Here is a 21521-nt window from a genome sequence, read left to right as displayed (position 1 = left end):
TAACCTAACTTAACCTAACTTAATCTAACTTAACGCAATATAACCTAACCCTCCAATTTATTTCATCCAAATATTAACCAACCATTTTAACGCTTAAGTAACCTAACCTAATTGAACATATCTACCCTCATCAAACCTAATTTAATGTAACCTAATTTAACATAACCTAACCCAACTAATTCTAATCTAACCTACCCTAATCTCCCTAGGTAGTGTTAAGTTAAGGTCACAACACAACTTCCCTTAACACCTTTACTCCTGACCCTTCGACCTCGAGTACATAGCCAGATGGAGACGAGAAAAAACTTGAAAACTCTACGGTCCTAGCACGCCACAGTTCACTTACTGGCTTAGGTCAATCAGATGTATTCTTGACTAATTTCTTTATGAGGAATGTTTACAGTGCGTATGAATCTTTTATATATTATTATCATGGTATGCTAAATTTTATATGCCAAAGGGATCACCTGAAAATTAGTCATTCCTGTTTATTTCACATGAAGATTAATCACCCCAATGTCAAGTAATGATAACCACCCCAAGCCTAACCTAGCTTAACCTAACCTAACCTAACCTAATCTAACTTAACGCAATATAACATAACCCCCTAATTTATTTCATCCAAAGATTAACCAACCATTTTAACGCTAAAGTAACCTAACCTAATTGAACATATCTACCCCCATCAAACTTAATTTAATGTAACCTAATTTAACATAACCTAACCCAACTAATTCTAACCTAACCTAACCTAATCTAACTTAACGCAATATAACATAACCCCCTAATTTATTTCATCCAAAGATTAACCAACCATTTTAACGCTAAAGTAACCTAACCTAATTGAACATATCTACCCCCATCAAACTTAATTTAATATAACCTAATTTAACATAAGCTAACCCAACTAATTCTAACCTAACCTAACCTAATCTAACTTAACGCAATATAACATAACCCCCTAATTTATTTCATCCAAAGATTAACCAACCATTTTAACGCTAAAGTAACCTAACCTAATTGAACATATCTACCCCCATCAAACTTAATTTAATGTAACCTAATTTAACATAACCTAACCCAACTAATTCTAACCTAACCTAACCTAATCTAACTTAACGCAATATAACATAACCCCCTAATTTATTTCATCCAAAGATTAACCAACCATTTTAACGCTAAAGTAACCTAACCTAATTGAACATATCTACCCCCATCAAACTTAATTTAATATAACCTAATTTAACATAACCTAACCCAACTAATTCTAATCTAACCTAACCTAATCTCCCTAGGTAGTGTTAAGTTAAGGTCACAACACAACTTCCCTTAACACCTTTACTCCTGACCCTTCGACCTCGAGTACATAGCCAGATGGAAATGAGAAAAAAACTTGAAAACTCTACGGTCCTAGCACGCCACAGTTCACTTACTGGCTTAGGTCAATCAGATGTATTCTTGACTAATTTCTTTATAAGGAATGTTTACAGTGCGTATGAATCTTTTATATATTATTATCATGGGTATTATTCTAAATTTTATATGCCAAAGGGATCACCTGAAAGTTAGACATTCCTGTTTATTTCACAGAAAATTAATCACCCCAATGTCAAGTAATGATAACTACCCCAAGCCTAACCTAACCAAACCTAACCTAACCTAACCTAACAAATATCAGAGTTCCTCGTAAGACTGCCGCTACATGTGGGTGTTTCCTCCAGTAGGCGAGGCTTACTATTTGGCCTCTGGTTAAATACTAAAAGCAGTAGTATGAGTGTCCATTACAACCCACTGGTGTAAGACAACAGTATTATTCGACACAGTTCACCACGACCACCACTACCTGTTACTAGGGTGTTGTCTATGTGTGTGTGTGTCTATGTGTGTGTGTGTGTGAGTCTGTACATGTATATATCTATGACGAGGTACTTAGACGCTGGCTGTCGAGGGAGTGTTAGTGCCATCTGTCAATATATATCTGAAACAGTCAGACACAAACTCTCGTCTCAATTGTGTGTGATATTTATGTACTTCGAAACTTAAGAGAAATAAATTATCGCATCTATCAACACCAAACATATCTTTCGTAAAATTTCACCAACTCTTAGTTCCAACTCCTTCCAATTTTAGCTCAAGACTCAAAGATCAGAGAGTAAGATAGGCAGAGAGTATTGTAAGACCAGACGTTGTTGTTGTGTGTGTGGGTGGAGGGGGGGAGCGAAGGAGCAGCAAGTGGTGGCGGCGACAAGCTATCGTACATGTTGTGGTAATTAATGTACGACGTCCCAGTCACACCAGTATCGTGTGCCCTTGTTACACTCTCCTCCTCCTCCTCCTCCTCCTCCCACCCTTCGACCAAGCGTTGCCTCATCTTTAAACACTGCAAGAGGATCTGATTTCAACATCCCCCCCCCTTCCCTCCCTCCTCCTGACGCTCCTGAAGTTATAGTCCTTTGTTGTCAAAACTTAGTTAATTGTTCGTGTGTGATTTTTCCTCGAATCTCCCAACACTTAAGTTTATCGTTTGCATCTAGTAGTCCCCCTTTGTATTCAATTTATTTCACCACCAACTCACCCACTATTACGCCTGGTAATTACAGACCTCAATAATCATCGTCCTCATTTACCGGTAATTATTTTTGTTGATTTTTTTTCCAAGTACATTACACCACAGGATATCCCAACTGTTTTACGAGGTCATTCAACTTGCTGACCTGACCTGACATGACCTGAATAACTTATACTTTGCCTTATGATAATAATATCCTGTATATCTTATAAGTGATATTAAACCGCCTGATCCATTGGGATAATTGGAACCAGATTGGGACCTGTATTGTCAGGTTAATACTCTGGGACACGAGGAACCTGGGAGGAATTAAGACGTTTGGCACAATAGGGAGTTTCCACCTAAATTAATGAGCTGCCCAAAGGTGTCCAGGGGTCTCTCTCTCTCTCTCTCTCTCTCTCTCTCTCTCTCTCTCTCAGTAGTGAAAGTAGACACCATCCGCCTCAGTTAATCATCGTCACGTCTTCACCCGACACTTTCCTCACCTGATGATATTACCACCTTCTTCACCTGCTCATAACACCACCTTAATATCAACAACGTGAGTGATTCTCAGTAGAGCTACATTATCTTACTTGAAATTTACGATGGCGACGATAACAAACTCTGAAGGTAAGTGAGAGTTGGCCGAATTAATTTATTCTTGGTTCTTTGTGGTTTTGGGGGTTGAGGGGGTGGTATGTGTAGTGGAGGGTAGTGGGGGTGGTGGCGCATGGTGAGTGGAGTAGTGGAGGTGGTTAGTTGGTGGAGAGAGAGAGAGAGAGAGAGAGAGAGAGAGAGAGAGAGTTACACCACTTTCTCAGAATGGGAGTAAGTGCAATATACTGTTCGTGTGTATGTGGTGTAAGTGTGGATGATTTTGAGGTTGATTTAGTGTTAGCGTAGGCGTATGATAGCGGGAGGAAGGAGATGTGTGAGCGCAGTTTAAGGTTGTTTCAGTCTAGACGTGGGCGTTGTGTGGACGTGGTGTGGGCGTCGTGTGGACATGGTGTGGGCGTTGTGTGGGCGTGGTGTGAGCATGGTGTGGGCGTGAGTCATCCAGGAAGTGGCCGTCAGCGTGGGTGTTAAGATTGTCGCTTCGGGGAAAATAAGGAGTCAGCAGTCAGCACCACAGTAATTGGTTAACACTGTGACGGTGGTGTATCACTGTTGTTAGTACAGAAGAGTTTATTGGTACCGTATCAATTAGTTGTTGATAATATTGTATTTAAATCTTGTTGATAACAGAACAGGTAGATGTTACTGTCAACACGTAGTTTACTGATAATGGCAACACTGTTTCTGTACAAGGTTAAGTCACCCATAACCATGACTCTCTCTCTCTCTCTCTCTCTCTCTCTCTTTCAGGAATTTGTATCTAAACAGTCACATATACTGTACATGTAAGCCAAGGCCTCCTGACACACCTACACGGCCAAATAAGATGAATGGATATTCAATCACAAACGGTTGGTCAGTTGTCAGTTGTTTTAACAATCGTGTAGCTGTGTGCTACAGTCACACAACGGGGACCAGGGCCAACACCTGCTGATGCAGGTTTGTGTTATATATATATATATATATATATATATATATATATATATATATATATATATATATATATATATATATATATAGTTACGTCAAACCTCGGTTCTCCACCTTGATAGTGAGAGAGGATGATTCAATCGACACAGCTGGTTCCTCCAAGACATCAGTACAGTATATAATGGAGAGGACAATTGTAACAGGAACCAATATTTATTCCATATTCTGAACATAAATGTTTTCGGTACTCTGCTCTGCCAGCTTGTGAGCAGTACCGGCATCACACAAGCTAAACTTACTACCATTAATTACTATGGAGACAAATTATTACAAAAAAATCACCCCCAAAAATATCAGTTACAAATTACAAGAGAGCGGCAGTGTGCCATGTTGCAGGTGGTGACGACGACAGCTGACATGACCCAACACGGCATATTACCCCCTACACTCACACCTTCACCCCACACACACACACACACACACACACACACACACACACAGGTAAAGAAGGTCATTAGGAAATAATATCAGGTATATATTCAATAGTTATCACGATTATTCACATCTTCCGGCAACATAATATTTCTAAGTGGTTACCTGAATATTATATGACTCACACGTTTGTACACATACACACACACACATACACACATACAGTATACTGACACACAACCTCGCTGACACATGCAGTATACTGACACACAACCTCGCTACAGTATCCTGACACATAACCTGGCTGACACATACTCACTGGTCGCCACTCAGGTCACGTGGTGGAGTGAGCAGCAGGAATGATGTCAGCACAGCACAATTATTGTTGCTGCCATCACGCACACTGCTGTACACGCTGACACATACCACAGGCTGACACACTGTAGACTGACACTTACACACACTACACGCTGACACATACCACAGGCTGACACACGCACTGCAGACTGACACATACCGCAGACTGACACAAACTAGAAGTATACTGTATCTATCACAAAGGAAGAGGGTGAAGGGGAGGGAAGGGGATTAGTGAGGTGAGGGAAGGGGGGATAATAAGGGAAAGAGAGGGGGCTAGTGAGGTGGGGAGGGAAGGGAGGCAAGTGAGGTGAGGGGAAGGGAAGGGTAGTGAGGTGAGAGGCAGGGGAGGGGGCTTGTGATGTAACGTGAAGGGAAAGCAGGCTAATGTACTAAGGGCAGGGGGGGAAAGTGGGCTAGGAAAGGTGAGCGAAGGGAAGGGGTTAGAAAGGTAAGGGGATGGAAGAGGAGGGCTGTGAAGAGTGGAAAATGGAGAGATTGACTTACCCATCCAAGTGTCCTCCCCTCCCTTCCCTTCCCTTCCCGTCCCTCTCAATCAAAGTGACATCCCTTCCCATCACCCTTCTCCATCCAAATGACCGTCCCTCCCCTCCCTCCCTTCCCTCCCCATCGAAGTGACCTCCTTTCCCATCCCCCTTCTCCATCCAAATGACCTCTCCTCCCCTCCTGCACACATAGTGGGGAGAGGATCGAACCCTCGTCAACACAGACATGACACAATTGTTTGGCCTCACCTGGAAGCCTGTGTGTATGGTGGTGCTCTTATTGCTCCGTTTTCTTTATTGGAGGGCCGTGGAGGGCTGTAGAGGGTCGTGGAGGGCTGTGGAGGGTAGTGGAGGGTAGTGGAGGGCTGTGGAGGGTTAGGGTATTGGAGTGGAGGGGTAGAGGGTCGTGGAGGGCTGTGGAGGGTAGTGGAGGGTAGTGGAGGGCTGTGGAGGGTTAGTGGAGGGTTAGTGGGAGTGAGTGGAGGCTATTAGTGGAAGGGGCTGGGGGGCTGTGGAGGTTAGTGGAGAGTAGTGGAGGGCTATGAAGGGTGGTGGGGGCTGTGGAGGTTAGTGGAGGGTAGTGGAGGCTGGAAGTGTGGAGGGCTATGAAGGGTAGTGGAGGGCTGTGGAGGGTTAGTGGAGGGTAGTGGAGAGGCTGTAGAGGGTTAGTGGAGAGTAGTGGAGGCTGATGAAGGGTAGTGGAGGGCTGTGGAGGGTTAGGGAGGGTTAGTGGAGGTAGTGGAGGGCTATGGAGGGTCGTGGAGGGCTGTGGAGGGTAGTGGAAGGCTATGAAGGGCTGTGGAGGTCGTGGAGGGCTGTGGAGGAGGTAGTGGAGGAGGGCTGTGGAGGGTCGTGGAAGGCTGTGGAGGAGGTCGTGGAGGGCTGTGGAGGGTCGTGGAGGGGCTGTGGAGGGTCGTGTTGGTGAGAAAGAGTGGAGTGATGGTGAGTGTGTTGGAGTGTTAGTGAGAGGGTTGGAGAATGTTGGTAGGTTGGAGTGTTATTGAGTGTTAAAAAGTGTTGGTGAGAGAAATGGAGAGTGTTGGTGAGAATGGTGGAGTGTTGGTGAGAATGGTGGAGTGTTGGTGAGAATGGTGGAGTGTTGGTGAGAATGGTGGAGTGTTGGTGAGAATGGTGGAGTGTTGGTGAGAATGGTGGAGTGTTGGTGAGAATGGTGGAGTGTTGGTGAGAATGGTGGAGTGTTGGTGAGAATGGTGGAGTGTTGGTGAGAATGGTGGAGTGTTGGTGAGAATAGTGGAGTGTTGGTGAGAATGGTGGAGTGTTGGTGAGAATAGTGTAGTGTTGGTGAGAGAGTAAGTGATGAATGAAGATGTACGAAAGAGAAGAATGAGACAGATGTAGAGGTCACAGGTGTGTAAGCGAGTAAGATGGACATATGCGCCAACTAGTTACCGGTATGTGAAGACAGCCACCAGGTATACAGACACAGGTACTGGTCATTAATGAGGGTGTAGGTGTAGCTGCTGCAAGGGCCGTTTTATCACCTGGGAACCGCTCCTGTGCGCCAACTGAGGGAGGCAGACGGCGACCTCGAACCTGCCTCAGGGATGTGTGTACACGGCGGGGTTCGTAGTAGCTTCCGTGACCATTTTCGTGAACCTCCGTGGCGTCTTTAGTGGTGACTGTGACAGCGATAAACACCTCCTGGGTGTTAGTGTGTGTGTGTGTGTGTCCTTGTCATCGGCTCTTACAAAAATTTTCCTTTTCATTGAGTGTGGCAGAGTTGCCGTGTGGCGATGGTTGTTATGGTCCGTATCGTGGTGAGTGTGCTGGTGTGTGGCAGTGGGTGTGGGCGGGGCGAGAGTGGGTGTGGGGGTGGGTTGGTGGGTTGGGGGAGGTGGGGCAGGGGTCGGGGCCGGCGCACTAGAGGAGGTGCCGTGAGCGGCCCTGGCAGCACCAGTCTCCTGCCGGGGTCTGTACTGGCGGGATGGACGGCCACGGTCCTCAGCACCACCACCAACACTCCCCCTCCAGGGACGCCACAACAGGCACCACCGACCTCCCCTGCCTAGACTCTGCCACAGAGGCTCAGGAGGCAGACGACAAGGAGACTTTCGACGTGAAGAAGCAGCAAGTATTGAGGAAAAATCTCATGAGGATGAACAAGAGATTTCGCTCAGTGTTCAAGTTCTCGCGCTCCTACTACGCCCAGTACATGAGGTACCGCTTCCTTAAACTGCGCTGGATCAACAACTGTGTCGTTAACTTCATGTGAACGTCAACTTGGAGGGCCTCAGATGAGTGACACTTACTGTAACCTGATGACCCGACGCGGATACTCAAGTGGGATTTATATTAAACAATTTGCATTATGAAAAACACAAATTTTTAGCCATAATGATCAAGAGTTGATCCACATTTGCTGTAGTGTGAGCAAGTGAGTGTCAGTGTGACGGCGAGGTAGTATGATGGCCTTAACAGGTAGCAATAACGAGGAGAGGCGTCAACAGTGATGGTGATCTCTCAACACCACACAATGGTTTACTATCCTGCGCCAACCCGGTCACCGCTGCCCTCCCAGCCTGCCCTCCCTCCCCCAACGTGGCCCTCCATTCTTCCCTCCAGCTTCAGGACGCCCTTCAAGGTGCCCCCAGGTAGGTGCTGCAGCAGGAAGAACAAACCTCGGCAACAGCAGTGTCGCCCCGCTTCATTATTCACAAACCACCGGTGTCCAAATCTCATTATGCTCACCCTTGTCAACGTTCACATAATGATTTTTTAGCGTCCGTCTGCCTCTCTCTCTAACTCTGGGGTGATGGATGCGTCACTCATAACATATTCTAAGGTTCGATAACTCGCTAATCATCAGTGCTTGTGTGTTAAGATGGTGAGTCATCCTACATAACACACCGATTTTAGTTTTATAAATTAAATGTGTTTGAAATCCAAATTATTATGATTTAATCCGCCTTGGTGGTACGTTTTTGTAAACACTCTTTGTGTGTGTGTGTGTGTGTGTGTGTGTGTGTTGTCCAGTGGATATTTGTTACTATATTTCTACTTAATCAAATCATAAACGATAAAAAGGAACATAATAATAATAATAATAATAATAATAATAATAATAATAATAATAATAATAATAATAATAATAACCACAACAGGTAGACGCGGCGAGACACCACCCCCAACACCCTCAGGTACTGACGATGTAAACAAAAAGTTGACAAAATAGCAATGGTCGCATAAAGAACCTCTGTTAATTGACTCTTGTCCATAATTACACTGACCCGGGAGGTTGTGAGGTCTAATATCTATGACAAGTATAAGCGGTGTTACTACTACACTGATGTGGTAGTGACAGTGATGATGATAATGATGATGACAATAATAACAGAAATAATAATAATAATAATAATAATAATAATAATAATAATAATAATAATAATAATATATAGCCATTACCACTACTTCCGTCCAACACCTACACTGAAACACCCATAAAACAAGACGAAGAAACACTATTTACAACACAAGACACACTACTGACACACACACACACACACACACACACACACACACACACACACACGACATAACCCAGATTTATGGACTAACTTTCAGGTAAACGATAAAAGGGAAGGACTGTCTCTTAAGTAAGAAGATTAAAGTGACTTGAGACGATGACAAACAGGAAAAAATATCTTGACTCCTAAGATTAGTTTCCAAGTAATATTAATGGCAAGTTATATTAAAGACAAGTTGTTTAAATATATAGGAGTAAAGTCTCCCCCACTAATACTCGGGATCAACACACAGGCAGACTCTACAGTATATCTATCTGTCAGACCTTCGCGAGAATGGTGGGCAATGGGTGGCGGGTTGTGCTGTGAAGGTGACGTTTTGAAGAATATTGAGATTTTATAAAAGCAATGACAATATATATATATATATATTTTATGTAAATCCACAATGAAAACGTGGATAAGATAAATCTTGATAAAATCACACGTTGCTGTATTGTTATCTAAAAGTTTAATAATATCATTCTCTACGTGATTCAAAATATATGATCGTAAATAAAAAATAATATAAATAAAAATTTTCTGCATAACGCCATTCACAAAAAAAATATTGTTCTCCCCCTTCCTCCCAATTTCAATAACAATAACAGCAAACTCCCTCAATATACAACTATTTCGCATAAAAAAGGTTAGGGTATCTCTTTCATTCAGCGCCTCGCATGAACAAAAAAAAAATATATATATATATAAAAATATACAGTGTAATTACTATGTCCAGTCTCCTGTGACGCGCCACCGTCGCCATCACTAAAATTTTCTTTTTAAAAAACTGGAAACATCTTGAGGGCGCCGATGGCAATAATTCACCGCTAGATAGGATCCTAATAGAGCGAGAGCCTCGTGAAGGGGCATTGGGGAGCCTAGAGGATAAGAAGGCGCCCAGTGCAGACTCCCAAAGACCGTTCTTAAAGAGAGATAAGGGGGGAGGAGAAATTATGAGGCAGAACGGAGGAGTCTTAGGGGAGGAGTTCCAATACTATGTCGCCTGCTGGCTCATTCACCACGCACTGCGGTGAGGCTTTGTGTATGTATGTATTCATGACTATGTTTACACGTGATATACATGAGTATAAATGTGAATATATATGAGAATATATTTATGAACTTATGACAATACGAAAGGAAGTAAACATAATAACATTTACATAAGAGTGGATTATTGCACACACACACGCACGCACCACCGTTTCTGCACGCACGAGTGTGTATATGTTTGAGTTAGTGGTGGTGATGGTGGTAGTATGTGTGTGTGTGTGTGTGTGTGTGTGTGTGTTGATAGTGTGCGTGAGTGTGTAAGTTAGACAGAAGTCACAAGGGTTCAACAGATCTCACACCTATTACTCTCAATACTAATAATAATCGATACCATTTAATAGGTATTCGTATGACCGCTACCCTGGAACACCATCTCAATACAGTACAGTTCTGCGGACGAGACTCAAACCTACGACTTTCCAAATGAAGAACAAAGTATAACCACCCAGAACACATTTTATGTACCAAGTTTGAAGAAAGAAAATAGGTCATTAATTCCCATGCTATAATGTTTTCTAAGTCAAATTTAAAACAAAAAATAAAATAAAATATATAATAACTCGAAGTATAGCTCAATTGGTGTGAAAATTTGTATAGGGAGTTAGTTAAGTCTTCTAGTAGTGTATACTGTAAAGTCAATATCTCTACCCAACCCACTTGAGTCTCAGCTTAAAAGATAAAAGAAAAAATGAAATGAACTCGAATATGGTCTTAGGACACCCTGAGCCCGAGGCCACAGTCACCCCATCCTAGGTGTGTGTTGGGAGGAGGGGGTAGAGAGAGAGAGAGAGAAAGGGAGAAAGACACACACACATACACACACTCTCTCTCTCTCTCTCTATATACTCCTCGCCTATTCTGTCTTTCCACGTCTGTTCAACATTGCAGTATTTACCCTAAATCCTCTTGCCGCCTCTCCCCCTCCCCTCTTTCATTCTCTCCATCCATCTTTTCCTTCCTTCCTTCCTTCCTTCCTCCTCCTTCTTCTTCCTCCTCTTCCTGTCTCCTTTATTTACTCTTCTATTGTCTCCTCTATCCTCCCATCTCCTATCTTCTGTTTTCCATCTATGTCGGAAAATTCCCATTTTTTTCTGTCCTTTCCTGTTTTACCTAAAGTACTGTACTGTTTGTGAGGCAAAGTTGTTAGTTGTGGTGTTTGTGTATGAGTGTGTTGGTGATCTAAGTGTGTTGGTGTATGTGATGTAAGTGTGTTGGTGTATGTGATGTAAGTGTGTTGGTGTAGATGATGTAAGTGTGTTGGTGTAGATGATGTAAGTGTGTTGGTGTATGTGATGTAAGTGTGTTGGTGTAGTGTGATGTAAGTGTGTTGGTGTATGTGATGTAAGTGTGTTGGTGTATGTGATGTAAGTGTGTTGGTGTAGGTGATGTAAGTGTGTTGGTGTATGTGATGTAAGTGTGTTGGTGTATGTGATGTAAGTGTGTTGGTGTAGGTGATGTAAGTGTGTTGGTGTAGATGATGTAAGTGTGTTGGTGTAGGTGATGTAAGTGTGTTGGTGTAGGTGATGTAAGTGTGTTGGTGTAGGTGATGTAAGTGTGTTGGTGTAGGTGATGTAAGTGTGTTGGTGTAGGTGATGTAAGTGTGTTGGTGTAGGTGATGTAAGTGTGTTGGTGTAGATGATGTGGAGTGTGTTGGGTGTAGGTGATGTAAGTGTGTTGGTGTAGGTGATGTAAGTGTGTTGGTGTAGGTGATGTAAGTGTGTTGGTGTAGGTGATGTAAGTGTGTTGGTGTAGGTGATGTAAGTGTGTTGGTGTAGGTGATGTAAGTGTGTTGGTGTAGGTGATAAAAGTAGTAGTGGTGAGTGTGTGTTAATAATAATAATAATAATAATAATAATTAACGGTTTATTGAAAGAGCTTGGCAGCCAGAAGGCTGAAAATATACAGTTACATAATTGGGGAATGGGTTTCGAATTACAAATAATATACAAATAACATAAGTGATATAAATAAGATATATAATAACTAGATAGGGAAAAGCTCAAACCACAGGGCATTTCAACATAGTGACAGTGCAAGAAGTAGTATTCACTGGGAGTGAATACACTGGTTTATTACAAGTTATTGATAATTTTTACAATGGTTGGGACTGGGCTGTTCTTACAGCGATCAGTTCGTGCACGTATGGGCTGGATGCGGTTGTGGTGTCGAACAGCAATTCTCGGGCTAGGGATCTCAGGTGGTAGTAGGAGCCGGTGTCGAGGATGGTGCAGTAGTGTATGACTTAACTAAAACTGTAGTAGTGTAAACAAGTTAAAGATACTAACATAAAAAATTATAATGAAAACCTTATCTAATAGTTAACTCCATAACTTAATGTCTCTTTAAGAACTGTAGATAATAATAATAATAATAATAATAATAATAATAATAATAATAATAATAATAATAATAATAATAATAATAAACTAATTCAACTTGTTACTACACCCCTATAAATAAGATCAATGAAAAATAGGTAAATGCTGCTCGTAGCGAGATGGTGTTTGTGTCCAGTGCCTATACAATCATCCCTGAAGCGCAAAGAATTCAGCAGTGACAAGATATTTACACCAGACATATCCAGAGGCTGTTACAAGACCACAATCTCTCTCACCAAGACGTGTATGTGGGCGTTGAAGATGTTCCCTCCTGGTGTTACTTATCAGGGATACGGGCTGGTGACGGCGGGGCTCCATGTAGTATCAGGGGATTTAAAACATCAAGGACAAGGCGGCCATTATAACGTTGTGTGGAGGCTGGGGGACCACACACCGACCTTGACTTCTTGGAGTGGTTTAATGATCACTGCTATGGGTAATCGAGGGAACGTTTGTGATATAGAAATGCAACATAATAGGCTTGCTATCCGCAAAAATAGATCATCTGACAGATGTCACCAAATCTCTGGATAACTGAATCCAATCTAATAATAATAATAATAATAATAATAATAATAATAATAATAAATAATAATAATAATAATAATAATAATATAAGTAATAATAGTAATAGTAATAGTAATAATAATAATAATATAATAATAATAATAATAATAATAATAATAATAATAATAATAATAATAATAATAATAATAATAATAATAATAATAACAGTATTACAATAACAGTACGACTAATAATATCTTTTTATAAATCATTATTTTTATAGTCCTGTATCTAGTGTACTGAATTTTGTTCTGTGCTTTACTGCTGACCAATCAGCGCCCTGTGGAGCCGAGGAACATTGACGTGGGAAGGAGAGGCTTGATTGAAGGTCACTCCTGCCTGTGCTTTCACCGCTCCTGAATATACAGTATATCTTTCCAACACACCCTCAGTATTATGTTGTTAAGCGAGAGACTGGTGTACCCTCCCCGTCTTAAAATATTTGGTTCATACGTTAATCTTTGATCCTACGCGTTTCATTATACCTTGCCCATGGTCATTTGAGACTCATAATAATTATTACTTGGAGTCTTCCTTTGTGTAATAACAACAATAATGAAAGGAAGGAGGTATAGGCTTTCTGACTAATCAAAACACCAAAGAAAGAATATGACAGGCAAATGAGACCTTCACCAACACCTCAGACATAAGCCCAAGGAGGAGACTGTTGGGAAGGGAGGGAGGGAGGGAGGGAGGGAGGCTTAAATTACCTTCTATAAGTGAACAATTTCTCCATTAACGAAGAGCGAAAAAAGTGGATTTGGTGGACGAAGGAAAAACGAGGAAAATAATACAAGCTGTGAGGAAAATAGTGGAACGAAATAAAGGATTATAATGGGGAAACAAACCCATTAATTACCAGCAACGTAGAGGACTGAAAATAAAAAATAAACGGAAACTTTGTAATCTGGGATGAAAGTTGAGTGGGTAATTGGATTTTTAATTAATTCTTATCAACTTATTAATTTACACAGCAGAAGGTGAAAACAAAAGAGAACAAACAAGAGTGTGGCTACGGCCTCGGGTAACAAGGCGAACCTAAATGAGCTTTATAATTGGATACGAATCTATTAATTAAACGAGAGAGAAAGTGGGAAACACTTTATGATGACACATGATAGACATAAACACGTGATATAATGGAGAAAGAGAGAGAGATGAACCGCCTCTCTCTCTCTCTCTCTCTCTCTCTCTCTCTCTCTCTCTCTCTCTCTCTCTCAAATGTACAAAATGACCTCGACCCATGACCTATACTTCATCCAGAGTGAAGCCAATTCTGCCCTGGCCAGCAGTCCACACACACACACACACACACACACACACACACACACACACACGCGGTTTTTCCCCCACTACCCTCTTAAGGTTTTACACAATGAAACAGACGATTAGCGATTCATGGTAGATGGTGTGATGGAATAGCGAATCATTATACTCCTGATGGGAAACGATTTACCTAGTCACTTTAATCCTGTACATTCGGTTGATTAGCGAATCATGTACACTGTCTAACCTCGAGACGCAACGAACACTATGCCTGTGTTAATGATTCATGTACTTAATAAAAACGTACGAATCATGGACTTGCTAAAATCATATGTTTACGAATCACAGTAACATAATCGTAGTCCTTGAATGAATCCCACCACAACACCTCATCCATTAATTCAACCACACGTCCTTAAATCAACCACACGTCCTTAAATCAACCACACGTCCTTGAATCAACCACAAGTCCTTGAATCAACCACACGTCCTTGAATGAATGAATCACCTATGATAATAGCGGTAACTTGCCTTAAGGGAATATATACCAGAAATGGTGAGTGGCTCCTTGCTTTATTGGCACGAGGCCATAAGTGTAATATCTCTCTCTCTCTCTCTCTCTCTCTCTCTCTCTCTATAACTTATGTCGAATCAATACTCCTGCAGATGACTAATGGGCACGAGGATGACGGGCTTATCAGGACGGAGGACCTTTAAGCCTATCTAAAATTGCAAGACAGTAAGGGGTTTAATTTGCTGTGATATATACAGTTTAATAAGAGACGGGGGGGGGGAGGGGGTGACGGGTGAAGAAGTTATTAGAGATGGAGGGAAGATGGTTTTATGGGGACGGGGTTGGTTCCAGGGGTGTATAATAGGCACGGGAGTTTATGGTTCTAATAGGGACAAGATCGTGTACATTAATTGAGACAAGGATATGTGTGGTTTCGATTAGCGCCTCGATACGTGTTGTAATAGGGAGATAAGACTCGCAGTTGATACAAAAACTCTGTAATTAGTAAAATGTTGAGTAGATATGATTGGTTTAATAGGAGGCGTTGGTTGGTTTAATATATACGACTGGTTTATTAGACAGATATGATTGGTTTAATAGGAGGCGTTGGTTGGTTTAATATATACGACTGGTTTATTAGACAGATATGATTGGTTTAATAGGAGGCGTTGGTTGGTTTAATATATACGACTGGTTTATTAGATAGAGATGATTGGTTTAATAGGAGGCGTTGGTTGGTTAAATATATACGACTGGTTTATTAGATAGAGATGATTGGTTTAATAGGAGGCGTTGGTTGGTTTAATATATACGACTGGTTTATTAGATAGAGATGATTGGTTTTAATAGGAGGCGTTGGTTGGTTAAATATATACGACTGGTTTATTAGACAGAGATGATTGGTTTAATAGGAGCGTTGGTTGGTTAAATATATACGACTGGTTTTATTAGATAGAGATGATTGGTTTGTGGGGGCGTTGGTTGGATGACTGGTTTATTGAACAGAGATGATTTTTAATAGGGAGGCGTTGGTTGGTTTAATATATACGACTGGTTTATTAGATAGAGATGATTGGTTTAATAGGAGGCGTTGGTTGGTTTAATATATACGACTGGTTTATTAGACAGAGATGATTGGTTTAATAGGAGGCGTTGATTTAATATATACGACTGGTTTATTAGACAGAGATGATTGGTTTAATAGGAGGCGTTGGTTGGTTTATATATACGACTGGTTTATTAGACAGAGATGATTGGTTTAATAGGAGGCGTTGGTTGGTTTAATATATACGACTGGTTTATTAGACAGAGATGATTGGTTTAATAGGAGGCGTTGGTTGGTTTAATATATACGACTGGTTTATTAGACAGAGATGATTGGTTTAATAGGAGGCGTTGGTTGGTTTAATATATACGACTGGTTTATTAGAGATGATTGGTTTAATAGGAGGCGTTGGTTGGTTTAATATATACGACTGGTTTATTAGACAGAGATGATTGGTTTAATAGGAGGCGTTGGTTGGTTTAATATATACGACTGGTTTATTAGACAGAGATGATTGGTTTAATAGACAGGTAATTTAACATTTATCTATCATTATTATTATTACGAGGTGTTGATATCAAGAAGTGAATACGAAAGTTTAAGGTAATTAAGTAACTAAAGTGAAGTAATATGAAGTTAATAAGTGGTTTATAAAGGGCGGCCAACTCCTTCATTATGTAAATTTAACATTAACTTGGGGGTGATGGCTTGTTGTAAAGTTGTTACTCTCAGCTGACGACCCCTAACCCCGCCTAACCCCCTCTCTCTCTCCCCCTCTCTCTCTCTCTCTCTCTCTCTCTCTCTCTCTCATCTCTCCTTTATCCGTCCCTCACCTCCCTCCCTTCCTTTCTTGCTTCTCTCCCTTGGTGACTTGGAAAATGTAATAGCTCCCATCTTCCATTTTCTTTCATCTCTCTCACTCTCTCTCTCTCTCTCTCTCTCTTTCTTCTTCATCACTTTCCCTTTCCTCCCGCTGCACTCATGATGAATTTGGTAGACCGTGCACACACACACACACACACCGTACATACATACATACACATGCCGTACACACATACCACGACTACAATCTTTCACAGGTATCAGTGAAGGGTTTCCCAAGGTTTCAGCTTCCTTTTAGGTGTGTGTGTGTGTGTGTGTGTGTGTGTGTGTGTGTGTGTGTCCATCATGCTAAAACTTCCCTCCACTCCACTTAGGCTCTCTCTCCCTACAGGTTCACCACCAGACCCTCTCTGCTAATGAGATGGTACACGTCAGCTATTCTCTCCCTATACCTCCACCCTCGTGATGTGTGCCAGGGCTCTCTCTCTCTCTCTCTCTCTCTCGGCCCCAGCTGGTGTTCCCTTAGGGCCTTGTTTGTGGTCCAGCTCATGAAACTTGTGTTTATTTCTCCCTACCCTCTTTCTCTCCCTCTTATCCTCCTCCCTATCTTCTTCCCCCTTCCTCCCTATCTTCTTCCTCCTCCCCCTATCCCCTGCCTTCTCCTCCTCCCTATCCCATTTATCCTTTGTCCCCTCCACCTATTCTCCCTCAACATGTCACCACCACCTAGTCTCTCTCACGGCCCCCCACCACCTACTACCCTTCCCTCTCAGCCCCTACTCTCTCTCACACCGCCGTCACCCTGCACACAACAGACCATCACCACCTCTCTCAGTTTTTGTTGTCACTCGTAACGTCACAGACAGCGCCCTCAAAAACAGCTGTGTTTTTCCCGCGCATCTTCCCGCTTTATTTTGTTTACACCTCTGCGTTCTTTTGCATTCGTGTTGTCTTACCATCTACTTTGTGGATTCATTTTCTATTTTGGATTTCATTATTATATGTTTAATATAACAGAGAAATAACACACAAATTAGTGTAATCATATTTCAGTATTTTTTAAGAGTATATCGTAATCGAGGATGTAGCCAGCCAGAACAGTCCGAAGAATTGTAAATATTTCTCATAAAAGTTGGAATCTACACCAAGAGGGTGTGAATGCTACCAATAAGACGTTTCAATCAAAGTTGAAAATTCTTCCTCCCCAAAAGTAGATTTCCAGTTTCACACGTTTAGGCGTTGTATTTCTTCACAGTTATTGAGTATTATTTTACTCTATGATGCTGTTTCGTCCTTCAATAAGTTTATATTAAGAATATAACGGACTTTTCTCTCCATATAGTTCGTTAAATAGAGCTTTCACTGTATAAAGGCGTATCCAAAACTTTCTAACAGGATGCAATATTTCTGTCAAGGGACATTCATTTAACTTTCTGGGGTAAAAAAAATTGTCACTCAACATTTCAGTCTCGTGTTAGTAGAGCAAGGTTCATAATTAAGTCCATAGGAGTCAGAATGTGAGTAATATTCGGGTTTCTCACACACACACACACACACACACACACACACACACACACACACACACACACACACACACACACACACACACTTGATTTAATTTCCATGAGGGACAAAAAGAAAAAAAAATCCATAAAATAAGCTGGATTTAGAGATTATTGTTGGTTTATATTTTTGTAAGTTACGAACCGATAAATAATAACTTAAATGTGTGTTTAAATCCCCAGGGTATAAGACCAAGTAGTTATTGTTAGTTCACGTGACTGGGAATTATTCTCTCATACTCAACCCGGAAATATTCCTCCATAACGTTAGTGTAACAATTATGATAAATATGTGGAGATAGTTGAAGCTCCTATACAAGGAGACCAGCCAGGCAATAACACACGGAGACCAGTCCATCCACGACACACGGAGGCCAACCTGCCCCTGACATACGGAGGCCAACCTGCCCCTGACACACGGAGGCCAACCTGCCCCTGACACACGCCCTCGAGGATACAGGGAGATAATGGCCAGGAAATAGCAATAAAAAAAAAAAAGACGAGAAAAATAAAGCGGCATGTAGTTCTAATTCCCAGGTAGCTAGCGGAACCTCTCCCTCTTTCCTCACTTCCTTCACCCCACACTTTCCTTAACCACCCCCCTCCTCCCCTACCCTCCACCAGTCCTCTCTTCCCTCTACATCAGCTTTTCTTGAATATATCCTTCCCTCTCACCTCCAACTACCTCCTTCCCCTCCCTTCATCTACCACCTCCTTCTACCCTCCACCTCCCTCAGTATCTTTCCTACCTCAGCTACGTTACCTCCCCACCTCTCTTCCCTACCCTATTCCCTGCCTCCTTCACCCTCCTCTCCCCCACAACCCCCCCTTTAGGGATTTTGTGTTTACTGTTAAGGGGACTGTTTTACTGTTAAGGGAACTGCTTTACTGTTAAGGGGACTGTTTTACTGTTAAGGGAACTGCTTTACTGTTAAGGGGACTGTTTTTACTGTTAAGGGGACTGTTTTTTACTGTTAAGCGGAGTTTTTACTGTTAAGGAGACTGTGTTTACTGATAAAGGGACTGTTTTACTGTTAAGGGAACTGCTTTATTGTTAAGGGGACTGTTTTTACTGTTAAGGGGACTGTTTTTACTGTTAAGGGGACTGTTTTGCGTCTTTTTTCAGATGTGATGTATTCCTGTCATGTACTTGCAAATGCTTTCCCAAGAGAGTATTGCATTTTCAAAAGGATGTTATATTGTCCAGTAAAATTGTATTTTCATATCTACTTCTCAAGAGCTATTATATTACCAGTCTAGATAAATGTATACAAGTATTTTATTACACGCCGTCATGTATTTCAAAGGCTATTGAGCAATTGCATTATCGCCTTGATATTTTTATAAGGTATTGTATGACCAAAGTATCGTATTTGTAGTCATATTGTATTACTAAATTAAAAATGTATCTTTAAGGTATTGCATTTGATAGTATACGATACTTAAATGTATCGTATTTTCATCGTAATATATTAGTAAAAGTGTAGAGCCAGGTAGGGGTATCGTATGGCATGTGACGAGACGAGTCGAGACACTACAATAGGTGGTGTCTCAGGGCCAAGGCGACGTGAAGGTGTTCTGACGTCATCGCTCTCAAACAATACTGGAACACAGTCTCGATTTTCATTCATTTCTTATAGGTCTTCTAAAAATAAATTCACCCGTGTTTTTTTTTATCAGTCTTGTTTTATTTATTGTTTTGTGTGTTTTAAAGGTGGGTGTGTCTATACTGCCTCCTAGCGCCTGCATCATATGTTTGTTTGTTTTTACGAATGAGTTGTGATGTTTGATGATGATAACACAGGAACGATTATTAGGTTAGGTTAGGTTAGGTTAGGTTAGGTAAGGTTAGGTTAGGTTAAAAGATTGCTGGATAAGGTGAGGTTTTGTTTGGCTATAGGGGAGGTTAACGGTAAAAACAAAAGTCCTCTTAACAGTAAAAACAAAACAGTCCCTTTAACAGTAAACACGAAAGCCCTCTTGAGAGACAAAACCTTCAGTACATAAAACTTGGGTCTTCATCACCTATTAAGATTTTCTATTTATATCCAAAAGTAATCTAATCTTCCTCCTTAGCAAAACAAAACAAAAACTTTAATCCTATTTTCAAAATAAAATTGATATTAACAGAAAATTGGCTACATTGTCATACTTGTAATTGTCTTTCTACTTTTACTGAAATTGGTATGTGTCCTTGGTAGAAAATTGGCTCTATCCTATTCAAGACTTGTTCTTTACCTCTGCAAAAAAAAATGGGATATTTCATTTGTTGAAAATAGGAAATCTCGTTGTACTTCTACTGAAAATAGGATGTCTCGTAAGGTGGAAACAGGCCGACTCGTCACCTTCAATCTCTCTCTCTCGTGAACCGAAAACAAGTCTTCATTCCTCATCTTACAATACTACGTCGCATGTCATGTGAAAACAAAGAGGTTCCTCCTTTTATAAATAGCCTTTCCTATATAATTCAGATGGTGGGGATGGTGGGGGTGGAGGTGATGCTGGTGATGGTGGTGGAGGAGATGGTGGTGGTGGTGGTGGTGGTGGTGGTGGTGGTGATGGTGGTGGTGGTGGTGATGGTGATGTAGGTGATGGTGGTGGAGGAGATGGTGAAGGAGATGATGGTGGTGGTGATGGTGATGGTGATGGTGGTGGAGATGATGGTGGTGGTGATGGTGATGCAGGTAGTGGTGGTGTTTTCAGTGTAACTTGTCTTCACGGTCACCCAATGTTTTATCTTCAGTGTCCGAATTTAGTTTTAAACATCCTCTCTTGACGTCTTGAAGATTTGTATTTTTTTTTTTAAGAATTTCAAGTTGTGTTCAAAGATCAACGATTTTGTCTTGAAGATCACCAATTTTGTCTTCAAGATCACCAATTTTGTCTTCAAGATTACCAGTATTGTCTTAAGGATCACCAATTTCAACTTGATCACATTTTTTTTCTTGATCACCAATTTTTTCTTGAACACCAATTTTGTCTTCAAGATGGCGACGTCACGACCTCTCATCTCATAAACTGGTTCAAAAGTCTTAAGGTTTCATTCTGGTTTATGATTGTGTCTCTCGTTAAGGAACACCTCACTGTACTAAAGCACTAACGGTCTATTTCTGTCCCCCATCCCCGCTATAAACTCCTATTATTACCTACCTGGATTTTTGTTATTCGTTCAATTTAACTTTTGATTTTATAGGTAAACGTTTTTTCTTTATTTTTTCTTTTAAACATTGTATGATTTTTTACGCTAGATATTTGTTTAGTTTTACTTTGTTTATTGAATTATTGAATGTGTTTTTTTTATTAGATTTCGGCATTTCTGTTTTGGTGGTGGTAGTGGTAATGGCGTAAGTGGTGGTGGTGTAAGTGGTGGTGGTGTAAGTGGTGGTGATGGTGGTAGCG

General features: G+C 41.2%; 1 protein-coding gene across 4 annotated transcripts in view; it reads left to right on the top strand.

Annotated features, from left to right (window-relative positions):
- Positions 1-7861: 7861 nt before the first annotated feature.
- The window catches only part of LOC121861305 (synaptotagmin-4-like), a 92024-nt gene continuing 78364 nt past the window's right edge, over positions 7862-21521 (top strand). For all 4 annotated transcript variants that reach the window (XM_042358947.1, XM_042358948.1, XM_042358949.1 and 1 more), the window contains exon 1: positions 7862-8003. In XM_042358947.1, coding sequence (XP_042214881.1) covers positions 7862-8003 — 142 coding nt within the window. The remainder of the gene's footprint in view (positions 8004-21521) is intronic.

The sequence above is a fragment of the Homarus americanus genome, unplaced genomic scaffold, assembly GCF_018991925.1.
Source record: "Homarus americanus isolate GMGI-L3 unplaced genomic scaffold, GMGI_Hamer_2.0 scaffold44003, whole genome shotgun sequence".
Taxonomy (NCBI): domain Eukaryota; kingdom Metazoa; phylum Arthropoda; class Malacostraca; order Decapoda; family Nephropidae; genus Homarus; species Homarus americanus.
This window is presented reverse-complemented; position numbering and strand designations above follow the sequence as displayed.